The sequence below is a fragment of the Octopus bimaculoides genome, chromosome 2 (genome assembly GCF_001194135.2).
Source record: "Octopus bimaculoides isolate UCB-OBI-ISO-001 chromosome 2, ASM119413v2, whole genome shotgun sequence".
In the NCBI taxonomy this organism is placed as follows: Eukaryota; Metazoa; Mollusca; class Cephalopoda; order Octopoda; family Octopodidae; genus Octopus; species Octopus bimaculoides.
In genome coordinates this window covers 133604496-133618440 of record NC_068982.1, presented here as the reverse complement: position 1 = coordinate 133618440, position 13945 = coordinate 133604496, and the positions used below count along the sequence as shown (strand labels likewise).

General features: G+C 35.1%; 1 protein-coding gene across 2 annotated transcripts in view; it reads left to right on the top strand.

The window, feature by feature from the left end:
- Positions 1-13945, top strand: part of LOC106880132 (protein C12orf4 homolog) — a 148527-nt gene that overhangs the window by 21839 nt on the left and 112743 nt on the right. For both annotated transcript variants that reach the window (XM_014929955.2, XM_014929954.2), the window contains one exon: positions 7402-7565. In XM_014929955.2, coding sequence (XP_014785441.1) covers positions 7406-7565 — 160 coding nt within the window. In that variant the 5' untranslated portion in view covers positions 7402-7405. The remainder of the gene's footprint in view (positions 1-7401; positions 7566-13945) is intronic.

Genomic DNA, 13945 nt, shown 5'->3' with positions numbered 1-13945 from the left:
TATATATATATATATATATATATATATATATATATATATGACTGGCTTTTTTCAGTTTTCGTCTGCAAAATCCACTCACAAGGCTTTGGTTGGCCTGAGGCTATAGCAGAAGACACTTGACCAAGGTGCCACACAGTGGGACTGAACCCAAAACCATGTGGTTAGTAAGCAAGCTACTTACCACACAGCCACTCCATATATATATATATATATATGGGAGAATTTACGAAAAAAACAACAACAGACGAGGACAGGTGGTGTAAACAACAAAAGAATGTATTAGTTTAACGCTATAGCAAATGTTAAAAGAAAAATTACTATTTACTATTATGATTTGCAGAATTTGCAGAACACTTCATATGGTCACCATTTTAAATATGATAGGTGTTTGTTGAGAGTTATTTAGCTGTTACTTTAAGCAGAATGTTTTTGTCACTTAGGATATTTAGCATATGTATGTATAATTTTTACAAAAGCAGGGTTATTTTACATTTTTGTGACTACATAGTGAAAGCTGAAATCTGTATTCTGTTGATGTTTATGATGGTGTATTATGGAGGATTTCTGTTAATCTCTATTATCGTCTCAGGCTGGCCAAGGCCTCATTGGTGGATTTGGTTGACAGAAACTGAAAGCTGCCCAATGTATATATGTATGTCTGTGTGTCTTCCTTACCACCGCTTGATAAGTGGTGTTGGTGTGTTTATGTCCCTGTAATTTAACGGTTTGGCAAAAGAGACTGACCGTAAGTATCAGGCTTAAAAAAAATAAGTACTGGGGTCGATTTATTTGACTAAAATTTTTCCAAGGTGGTACCCCAGCATGGCCACAGTCAAATGACTGAAACAAGTAAAAGGTAAAAGAAAAAATGATTCTGTATGAATTCAGTCATTCTACAGCCTTTGAATGTGTGCGTAGAAGAGTGATGTATACACTAAATGTTAGGAGATGGCTTCAACAGTGTTAATATTCTGTGTGAGAATACTAACTATTTTATTATATGTTCTACTTTGTCGGTTTGAAGAATTCTCAAATTCAGTGACACACTTTTTATCCTTTTCACATTTTGTGTCTTGCTTATAAATATGCTGAAGAAAAAATGGATGTTATTCACACATGTGCCATTTATAAGATGATATTGAAGCCTACCATATAATAAGATTCTGTACATAACTTTTTAACTACTTACACCACACACCTGTGGGCTTAATGGCTTGCACACTGTTAAGACTTTGTCACTGTTGTGAATAACAGATAAATTTCCTATTTCTTACAAGCTGTCATAATTTATAAAATGGAAACTATTAATAAGTAAACAGCAATTGACAGACTTCAGCTTTTTCTTATTTGGTATAGGTATGTGTAATATAATACAGTTCTTGTGTCTGAAGTAACCGAAACTTCAAACCCATTTAGTACAGTGGATCTCATACAAAAATAACTAACTGCAATCGTTGGTAACTATTGGGTATTTTATACTTAAACGCCTAGTGACATTGTCATTTCCTGTATATGGCACAGCTGCAAGGCTCTATATGTGCTCCAGATATACCTAGACCTATGTGTGAACTGTTACAAGTTTTCATATGCTAGCATTCAGTTAAAGGAATCTGAAATTCAAGCTTTTGTATAAATACTTTGTTTAGAGAGCAATACTTTTTCTGTATGAAGGCACATGGCTTAGTGAATAGAGCGTCGAGCTTACTATCGTGAGGTTGTGAGTTCGAATCCCGGACCGGGCTGTGTGTTGTGTTCTTGAGCAAGACACTTTATTTCACGTTGCTCCAGTTTAGAAATGAGTTACGACGTCAGAGTTGCCAAGCTGTATTGGCCTTTGCCTTTCCCTTGGATAACACTGGTGGCATGGAGAGGGGAGGCCGGTATGCATGGGCAACTGCTGGTATTCCATAAACAACCTTGCCCGGACTTGTGCCTGGGAGGGCAACTTTCTAGGTGCAATCCCATGGTCAGTCATGACTGAAGGGGGTCCTAAGACTTTTTCTGTGAAATTTATTCCATATATGGAGGTGTATGTGGTTAAGAATTTCATTTTGCAGTTGATTTCACTGCTTGTTCCTTAGACATGTATCTAATACCCTAACAATGGCAGGGGTAATGAAAAAGATGGACATCATCCTATTGCTCTGAAGACACATGACTTAATGGTTAGGGTATTCAGATTATAATTATAAGGTCATGAGTTTGATTCCTAGCAGTTTGTCATGTGCTTGGGTAAGACACTTTATTTCAAATTGCTCTTGTCCATTCAGCTGGTAAAAATGAGTTGCACCTGTAATTCAAAGGGCCAGCCTTGTCATATTCTGTGTCACACTGAGTCTCCCTGAGAGCTATGTTAAGGGTATGTGTGTCTGTGGAGTGCTCAGCCACTTGCATGTTAATTTCACACACAAGCTGTTCCATTGATCGGATCAACTGGAAGCCCCATTGTTGTAACCAGTGGAGTGCCAGTTTATATCAGTTATTATGTTGGCATTTAGTTGAAGGAAATCTATAAGCTCAAGCATATAAATACCAAATTGGCAGAGTTGTTAGAACATCAGATAGAATACCTTGAAGTATTTGTTTTAACCCTCTGTGCTCTAAGTTCAAATCTTGCCAAGGTTGACTTGGCCTTTCATCCTTTAGGAGTCAATAAAAAAAGTACCAGCCCAGAGCAGTGAATTGGCAGAAATCTAAGAACATCAGGCCAGATAATTTGCTTTATTTGTTCCAGTTCTTTCAGTTCTGTGTTCAAGCCTGCCTTGGCTTACTTTGGTGATAGACTTCATCCATCACCTGGTTTAATACCACCACCTGGCACCTTTGGTGCTTGTAGTGGAGCCTAGTCTGTTGCAAGCATTCAGCTCAGATCTCTAATTTGAGAATACTATCTCCTCTTTCACCAGTCATGGAGGCCCTGTAAAGGTTCTTGGGCACTACCCTCTCTCTTGACAAAAAAAACCCCACTGGATTTGAAAGTCTTTCTTTAAATTTGCTATTCACAAGTCAAAAGGGAGCCTGAGAGGTAAGTGCACATGACATCAGGCTCACAATTCCTTACCAACTGTTACTACATCAACTTATTCATCTTTCGATCATCTTTTAGCCACTCAAGTACAGCTATCATTATTATTATTATTATTATTATTATTTTTGCTATTAAGGTGGCGAGCGGGCAAAATTATTAGCATGCTGGGCAAAATGCATAGCGGCGTTTCGTCTGTCCTTAGGTTCTAAGTTCAAATTCCATCGCAGTCAACTTTGCTTTTTATCCTTTCAGGGTCGATAATATAAGTAAAAGTTGAGCACTGAGGTCCCTCTTCTGAAATTGCTGGTCTTGTGTCAAAATTTGAAACCTTTATTATTATCATCATCATTATTATTATTATTATCATTATTATTATTGTATGTTTACCTTTTGCTTTGTATTTGTACAAGTTGACTCCAAGTCTCACCCAGAAACAACAAGTTAGAAGTTCAAGTTGGTGTTAAGACTAGTTCCAATATCCTTCAGCCTCTTAGGTCAGTTTGAGCGTTGTACCAAGTGTACCAATTACCTCAGGAACAACTGTCGCTTTTGTGTTCTACATTCTCTCCATTTCTCTGGCTAGCTCCTAATATTTTGCAATTTTCTCAATTTCTTTGATATCTACTCTACTATAATATGGTATTGCACATATGTGATACAAGAGTGGATATCAAAGAAATTTATTACCATGATCATTCAGTTGTCTTATTTTTATAGTACTTCACTGCACTACAAAGTGCAGCTCAGTGCACCCTAGGATGAGCTGTGGTTTGTTATAGTACTGTTATGTTTTTACTATATTTAAAGTTGTATGTGGTGCCTAGCAATGCTATTTTCTGTATGTTATATATAGATATTTCTAAGTTGCATTATTATTATTATTATTATTATTATTATGAATAATAATAATATTCAAAGGTGGCGAGCTGGCAGAATCATTAGCACGTCAGGCGAAATGCTTAGTAGTATTTCCTCTGCTACTACGTTCTGAGTTCAAGTTCTGCCGAGGTCGACTTTGCCTTCCATCCTTTCAGGGGTCGATTAAATAAGTACCAGTTACGCACTGGAGTCGATGTAATCGACTTACTCCACCTCCCCACAAATTTCAGGTCTTGTGTCTATAATAGAAAAGATTATTATTATTATTATTATTATTTTTAAGGTGGCAGGCTGGCAGAATCATTAGCATGCTGGATGAAATGTTTAGAGGCTTTTCATCTGGGGTTGACTTTGCATTTCATCCTTTTGGGGTTGATAAATTAAGTACCAGTTACTCACTGAAGTCAATGTAATCGATTAGTCCCCTCTCCCAAAATTTCAGGCCTTGTGCCTATAGTAGAAAGGATTATCCTTATTATTGATGGTGGTGGAGGTGGTGGTGGTGGTGGTGGTGGTGGTGGTAGTGGTGGTAGTGGTAGTAGTAGTAGTAGTAGTAGTAGTAGTAGTAGTTAATTAATCAGTCAAGTATGCCTTCTAAGGGTGATAGATTAAAGTACCAGTCAAGTACTGGGGCTGATCAAATCAATTACATTCGTTTCCACTAATTGCGTGACCTGTCTACATTAGAAATCGTTAATTAGTCAGAAGAGGAAAGGTAGTGTTCATGGACTTTGTACACCCTAACCCAGACCAGACTCGTTACTGTAATAAATATTTAAAAAATTTCCAGTTTATAGACACACACACACATATGCTAATGTTGAAATAGTTTAAAGCTATCTTCTCAATATATCTGTAAAACCTCTAAAATAACTTCAAAAAAAAATATGACGCCTAAGATCATTATGTATATAACATTTATTGTCATCACCTATTTAACTTGTCAGCTTTCCTGTTGGAGTATCTCGGTGAGATCATAAAATCTCACTGTCGAACTGTGATTATACTTAAAGCTTTCTATACTTGCTTCTGCAGTATACATACTAAAATTGGAATGATACAGAGAATAAATATTCTTAAAGCTTTCTAGCTTCTTCACTGCCTACAGAAAACTGTGTCAGCTTGACACTAGCCTAGAAGAAAGGAATCAAATAAATTCTTGTCTAGGACAGTAATATTAACAAACCACAATGATTACGTACTTGTATATGGTGGCAGCGGCGGTGGTGATGGTATTCCACTCTGTATAGATTTTGTAAGTTGAAAGAAACAAGAATAAATAAAAATGCACAAGATGTGAAATTATTTGGATTGCGACCTACAATTATTGCAAAGACAATTTGAATGCCTCCTTTTTGTCTTTGTTGTTATCTTTCACCTGATTTTGTTTCAAATCTGTCATCTTCCAATTAAAGTTTCACTAGCTCACCTGCCATAAATGACTTGTTTGCTTTTTTCTTTTATTTTATTTTATTTAGCTTAATTTGTTATGTTACAAACAAAACTGTTGTTTGTCAGAATACTTTTTTTCTTTTGGAGATGTAGAAATACAGAGGTAAAAAATATATATAGCAATATACCTAATAGAAATCTGAAATAATTCATTAATGAAATATAGATTGGAATAAAACATGTTAAACATAATGCTCAAATTAAAAAAAAATAAAAAGCACAGTTTTAAAAGTAAATCTTGAATTTTAATTAAAATCAAAAATAAGATATTGTAAAAATTATTTTAATTACAATGTTATTCATTGTATCATGTGAAATTGTTTCAGAACCTACATTTTGCTTTATTTGGCTAAATCTATGATGCCATTGGTAACTATTCTGTGAGGGTATGAAATCATTTTTTTTTTTTTTTATGTAAATAGAATCTTATGATGTTCATGTATTTCATGAAATAAAATTATTCCAGTTAGGAACTGGAATTAAGTTATGCAATAATATAATCAGAACCGTTATTGGTTATCAATAGTCATATGCCAGGCAGATTGAAACATAATTCAGTAGAAGTTAGTAGCAGGTAAACAAAAACCATAACCCAGTTTCAATTCTCAGCTAAAGACATTCAATGTATGAGGTTGAGTGCCTATATAAAAAGATATCAATAATTGGCTGTGTAGTTACTGAAGTTTACTTCTTATCTACATGGTTTTGGGTTCAGTCCCACTGGATAGCACCTTGGGCTATGCAGTCTTCTACTATAGCCCCAAACCAACCAAGCCTTGTGAATGGATTTGGAAGGTGAAAACTGAAAGAAACCCATCATGTGTGCATGTATGTATATATATATATATATATAGAGAGAGAGAGAGAGAGAGATAGATAGATAGATAGGTGCAGGCATGGCTGTGTGGTAAGTAGCTTGCTTACCAACTACATGGTTCCGGGTTCATTCCCACTGCGTGGTACCTTGGGCAAGTGCCTTTTACTATAGCTTCAGGCCAACCAAAGCCTTGTGAGTGGATTTGGTAGACGGAAACTGAAAGAAGCTCGTTATATATATATGTATGTATGTGTGTGTATATGTTTGTGTCTGTGTTTGTCCCCCCACTATCACTTGACAACCGATGTTGGTGTGTTTATGTTCCCATAACTTAGCGGTTCAGTAAAAGAGATCGATAGAATAAGTACTAGGCTTACAAAGAATAAGTCCTAGAGGTCAATTTGTAACTAAGAAAAATTTCTATGATTATTTTTATTTTCTTTAAATCTCACCTACTGAAGAGTACACATTCGACCTTTATGATGTTCTCTTTATGAAAATCTTGGTCTTTTTGTTCGAAACAATTGTCTGGGAATATGAAATACAAGGAAAATCCATTTTAGCATCTAATCTACTTCATTTCATTTATTTGATGAAATTTATTGAATTTTGTTTAATAAATTAAGTCTTATATTGATTATATACATATATATATATATAAAAAAACACTCTGTACATTCTGTGAAGTGGTTGCTATTAGGAAGACTATCCAGCTGTAGAAACCTAAGCAGACATCACAGCTTGATGCAGTCTTGTGGCTTGACAGTTCTTATCAAACCATCCAAACCATACCAGCATAGAAAATGGATGTTAGACAATGATGGTGGGGGGTACACTATAACCACAGGCATATTGTTGAGACATATTTTCATTACCTCCTCTACTACTGATACATTCATTCTTGCTACATTTTGAAATCAACTTAGGTAAGGCAAACCATAAGGATCCTAAGTACCTGTGGTTGAGATTTGTCAAATGAGTTGGTATTTTTTTATATTTTCAGAACATTTATCTTCTGCTAGGTGTGTAGGGTTACATCCTAGATATGTGAGCAATAGTACTGTAATGAACTTAGTTACATTCTTATGTGTCAGCTACTTTTCAAATCTGAAGGGTTTTCTAGCATTGGAAAGGAAACTCAGCCTCTGTAATTTTGTGTTTCTTTCAAATTTATATTTATGTTTGTTTTAATTTTCTTTTAACATTGCTTTTTTTCTTTTTCCAGAAACATGCATCGGACTATTGAAAAACAGTTCAAATTTGTGTATTCCAATGGGGCATCTGAGTCAACAATGTGTGCCAATATAACCATTCCTTCAAGTCAGAAGCTTGAAAGTTTGGTTGCTCGTTTGATGAAGTTGAATGGGCTTCCTTGTTATGTTGAAGACAGTAAGTAGATTTCTTTGACAACTTCAAAAACAAAAATAGAAGGATACATTTATGTTCTTTATTAAGTCACTGTGTATTTTTATTTTATTTTCATTCCTCTCATTCAAGCATGTTTGTATGTGTCTGTATGTATTGATGTTCTTAATATTCAGAGCTGTATATTGAAGTCGATATAACAGATACTGTAGAGGGATAAAAGAAAATGCAAAATAGCATTTAGTTTTGGTTTTGTGTTTAATTCTTCTGACTCCATTTTCCTGTTGAAAACACAGTCTTTGTTTCAATTAATTTTGAGGATATTGAAGATTGAGTTATTTTGCTGAATAGTAAAATAACTTTGTTATTATTAAGCTAGTGCTTGGAACATAAAAATTAACATGAAATTTTGATGGATGGTTTTAATTTAGATCACTTTAAAACCAGAAGTTTGTATTGTAGAACTGAGGTGGGTTGTAAATTCTGCAAGGACCAGCTTTGTCAACCAATCTGAGACATCAGTAAAATAAGTAATAGTTATCAATTCAGTTGACTTTACTTCCCTGAAAATTTACCTATACTTAATCAAAATAACCTATTATTTATTCTGTTGAAAGGATGGGGGTCATAAATATGACTAGGTTTCTATATATATTTAGTTCATCTCTTTAGGTTTTAGTGTTTCAATCCCCTTACCCTTAGGCAGAAATTTTACCCCTGTGAGGTTAATGAAATATACAGGTGTGCTTTTATTCATTCAATCAAATATAGTTGTCTTTCTTACAAAGCTAATCTTTATTACAAACCAACATTTTAACCTAGAGTTGATCCCCAATCTAATGGGTCAAATCTGTGACCCAATTGTGATACTTTGTTGTAGCTATTTCAATTTGCACACCCATTGCTGTTATTGTTGATTAGTCTTGATCAATCTAACCCATGATCAAAAGCATTCCAGCCATGACTATCCCTCTTTTTCAAGCATTGTATACTTTACCCTCTGTGATACATCACATTATCTAATGTGTCCTTCTTTTTTTTTTAAAGGTTATAGGCTGCTATTTCTAACACATCAAACAACCACATAGAAACTTCATTGTTGGTACAAGTCATTCACTATTAGTGATTTGACAAACCCATGAATGTTACAACATTTCTCATCTATTCCACTGTAAATCTGAGGCCTTGTGCTTTAATAACAAGAGAAATTGACAATCTAATTACAATTTTAGTTACAATTATTTATTTATATTGCCAATGCATTGAAGAAAGCTTTGGCTGTCACAGTCTTGTTTTTCCTTCTACTTCAATTCATTTATTTTGTCTCTCTCTATGAAATAAATATTTCAAGCCAAACAGGGAGCCTGTATGTGATTACTTAACCTACTGATAACAACAGCAAAATCTTTCAGGTTATATCCAACTGTCTTAAAAAAAGACAAACACATTGAACAATGGAGCCCAAGTTCCACTGTGTCTGAGAAAATAAAAGTGGGGTGATTTACAGCAGAAACATTTGTGATTATAGACTTGCTTGGTCAGAAATAGTGTGTATATCCAGGTTTCTGAATAAAAGCACCAGATCCCTGCATGTTTTAAGAGGGAGCGGAGTTAGTATTTGGTTGTAAAACATTTGCTCAAATAGGCAGCCATGATGAGTTCATTACGAGGTCCACAAGGCTAAAAACCCACTTCAGTAGAGAGAAAGGGCTTAAAATAATTATCGTTTTGTTGTCTATTCAATCAGAACTGACATGAAAGTAAAAGATAACCACATGAATATTTATGTGTTTCCTCCCTAACAGAAACAAGAATGAGAAATCTTTTGCAACAGTTTAGCCTACACTAAATATTTGTCTCATTTAGTTTTGGTATCACATGTTTATTTATTCAATGTTGACTTTGCTCCTTCTGAGTGAACATAATACAAGTAATTTAGTGGGATCCCCTTTATCAATTGCAACTTTGTCTCCCTTGAAAAGGATTTTGTAATTCAACAAAGTGTAAATAATTAATTATTTTATGGCATTTAAGGCACACATTTTGTGCGCCTTTATGTTGGTATGCTGGTTGAAGTCATGTTCCACTTTAAGTCATTGGATTTTGTCTGCCAGGAAAAGCATAGTTGTTTAAGTGCAGTAGTCTAATGGTTAATCTTTATTTTAATCCTCCATTATTTACCAGGTCAACTCTGAATGTCTGAATGACAAACATTTCAAGGCAGTTTTTCTTAATAAAATAAGAGTTACCTTTGCAGAACCCATGACAAATTCATAATGGACCCCATTTTAAAGCAGTGTTTTATGGTCAGATGACTCCCCTGTTGCCTCTTACAACATACAAGTGTATAATGTTATACCTATTCTAAAACCTGGATATATACGATATCTTTGTTTAAATGATTTCATTAACTTTGCTGACGCATTGGAAAATTGCAACTTCTCGTTTCATTCTCCTGTGACAAATTTTAGATTTAGTTCCTGTCTCATAAATCATAGTCACAAGGTTTTACTTTTAGATTAGGAATAGGATGTTGTAATGTTCACCCCTTTCTACATAGAAATTAACGCAATGGGAATGGAAATTGTGTTCAGCCAAAATTTGAACTTGTGCATTCACAGTTAGACACTCTACTCTATTAATCGAGTGATTGATATCTGTGTAAGAAACTATTATTTCATTGTGCTAAGATATAGATATATAACTCCAAAATTATTATTATTATTATTATTATTTTACAATTTACACCGACATTTTGTAGATTGAAATTTTTTTATGAGTGAGAGAGAAAGAGAGAGTGAAAGAAAGAAGTGAGGTAGTTAAAATGCTCTTAATAATTGTGAGAAATGTTCATTATTCGAAGAATAATGACTTCTGCCAATAAAGCATATCAAACTAACAATTGAGACCCCCCTCCCTTCTTTTTTTATTTCGATTATTATATAATGAGACTGTATTGTTAGTAGTTTATTAACAGTGAAGAAGTAGCAGTGTGTCTGGCAACCTACGGAAACGTAATCAATAGTACAGCCATAACTTATGCTGGTACCTTGAATTCTTTTCCATTATGTCATCATAATCATAAACATCATCATCATCATCACTGTCATGTCCAAAATCACCATCATCATCACTGTCATATCGATAATCATCGTCATCAACATTATCAATAAAATCGTTGTCGTCATTGTTTTTATCATCATTAACATTGTGTGCTGTGATTATTACAGACATTATGTAATAGCTTAGAGTGAAGTATTAGCATCAATTATAATTCTGAACTGTTGTGCTAAATATATCTATTGATATGCTGAAATGAATTTAAATGATTCAAATTTGCCGAAGAATATTGATTTAGGTTTTAATAATATAAATAGTTAAAATTAAGAGCTTAAACGACTGGGTGTTTGAAAGAATAGTGATGTTGTTGTTGTTATTGTGTTTTTCTAAACAATCTCAATTCAGTTTCCAGAAAATAATTCAAATTGAATAAATAAATATGAAATGGAATAAATAATGTACATAAATAATAAAAATCAACAGAAGCATCCTCTAAGAAGAATGATTAAATCTAAAGTTCAGAGTTAATTAAACACAGCCTGAGAGAACTGTGTCTTAAAAGAATAATTAACTAATAGAGACAATTAGGAAAAGGAAAAAAACAGCAAAAAACTAAAGCAAACAATAATGCTGACCGGCCTATTTTATCTCACCACCACAATCTAACGAGAGAGGACCTTTCCTCTATGGGATCAGTTTCATCAACATCAGCATTATCATCATCGTTTTAACTTCCACTTTTCCAAGCTTGCATGGGTTTGGTGGAATTTTGTTGAAATGTGGATTTTCTACAGCTGGATGCCCTTCCTGTTGCCAACCCTCACCTGTTTCCATGTAAGATAATATTCCCTCATGATCAGACATGTGTCAAAAGATTTGGAACAAAGGACACTACTTTCATGATGGAGATCACACACACACACACACACACACGCGCGCGCGCGGACAATGAGCTTCTTTCAGTTTCTGTTGACCAAATTCACTCGCATGGCATCGGTCAGTCTGGAGCTATAGCAGAAAACACATACCCAAGATGCCACACAGTGGGATTGAACCTTGAACCATCTGATTTAATAGCAAACATCTTACCACGCAGTCACACCTGCACCTGTTTAACTACTAGAAATAGCAACCAAATCCCAAGTCTCCTTCAACTGCAGCTCTAACTGTTTAAAAATAAAAGGGAGGAACACAATGATGTAATCCTAAAAGAAGACTGGATGGTCACAGTTGGAACAGTTTTCCTCATAAGTCTGTTCAGTTAGTGCTGACCCCATGATACTGCCACAATAGTAATTTCTTGACTTTGTTAGATGACAGCACCAGTTGGCTAAGTTCCTTAGTATTCTGGGTAATCAGCCAAGAAATTAGCAGTTCATATCATATGGCCAGTTCATAATGCTGTTGATAATAATGCTGATTCATGGGTTTTGCTCTTGTAGTCTGTTTTTATGTGGAATAATTTAAGGATAGTAATTCTTTATTCAATTTCTTATCTTGTTATGCTGTGGCTCGCTCAGTTCTCAATCTAAAATCTATATTTATCATGTTATAGTAGTGGTGGTGGTGGTGGTGGTGGTGGTGGGAGTCATGAAGGTGAGGATATGGTGGGAATGGTAGTAGTTGTGATGGTTGTGGTGGTGGTGGTGACAGCTGTTGGTCTTCAGATTGAACAGACAAAACTATGTTTCCATTGGTTTTTCAAATACTGTTTGTCAGTCATATCTTCTGAGGGAAGCATCACTACCTATCAATGATGAGTAACTTGAACTTTAAAATGCATAGAACCAGTGCAGATAGCACACAACTTCCAGTCCAGTGCTCTGCCAATTTGTCACCTGTCTTCTTCATACACATTACAGTATTGAACAGAATGCCTTGTAGTGTTTGTTGTGACTTTCTGCAGTTTGAGTTCAAATCTTGCTTAGGTCATTTTTACTCATTCTTTTGGATATTGATAAAAGAAAGAAAAGTTCTTATCCAGCTCAATAAATTGGTGAAATTGCCAGACCAGAGGACAACAGGTGTGTGTGTGTGTGTGTGTGTCTATCTGTTTGTCTGTCAATCTATCTATCAGTCTTTCTATCTATCTATCTATCTATCTATCTATCTATCTATCATCTGTCTGTCTGTCTGTCTGTCTGTCTGTCTATCTATCTATCTATCATCTGTCTGTCTATCTATCTATCTATCTATCTTGTTAGAATGTTAGAGGATGTGTGTGTGTGTGTGTGTGTGTATATATATATATATATATATATATATATACATAGAAAGTTGGATGATATATAAATTTAAAAACTATAAGAAAATTGAATTAAATTAATTTTTATGGTGGAACTCAAAGTAAATAAAGCTAAAAATAATAGCATGTAGAATACTGGATTAAAAATCCCTTTGGATGAAATAAAGCCAGTCTTTTTCTATGCAAAAGAATTCTTAACCCAATATTCTACAGGATTTTATTTATAACTTTATCTGCAACAAGTTCCTCTATGTAAGAATTACTTACATATATACACACATATACACATACATATATGTGTGTGTGTGTGTGTGTGTATATATATATATATATATATCATCATTTAACGTCTTATCCATGCTGGCATGGGTTGGATGGTTTGACCAGGGCTGGCAGGCTCGAAAGCTGCAGCAGACCCCAGTCTGAGTTGGCATACTTTCTATAGCTGGATACCCTTCCTAACACCAACCACTCTGAGAGTGTAATGAGTGCTTTTACATGCCACCAGCACAAGAGCCGTTTGCATGATACCAGTATCTTCCATGACTACAATTTTACTTGGCTTGATGGGTCTTTTTCTCAAGTACAGCAAAAGGTCTCATAATTTCACTTAGCTTGACAAGTCTTCTCAAGCACAGCATATCACCAAAGGTCTGTCACCAGTCATTGCCTCCATGAGACCCAAAGTTCGAAGATCATGCTTTACCACCTTGTCCCATGTCTTCCTGGGTCTTATGCACAGTATATCTCCAAAGGTCTCGGTTGCTTGTCATTGCCCCTGTGAGGCCCAATGTTCAAAGGCCATGCTTCACCACTTCATCCCATGTCTTCCTGGGTCCCTCCACTGTTAGGGTGTGATCACTTCTTCACATAGCTGTCCTCATCTATATGCATCACATGACCATACCAGCACAGTCGTCTCTTTTGCACACCACATCTGATGCTTCATACGTCCAACTTTTCTCTCAGGGGCACTTACACTGTCGTGTATGCACACTGACAGGGCATCCAGTTGTAGAAACTCTGCCAAATCAGATTGGAGCCTGGTGTAACCACCTGGTTCACCAGTCCTCAGTCAAATCGTCCAACCCATGCTAGC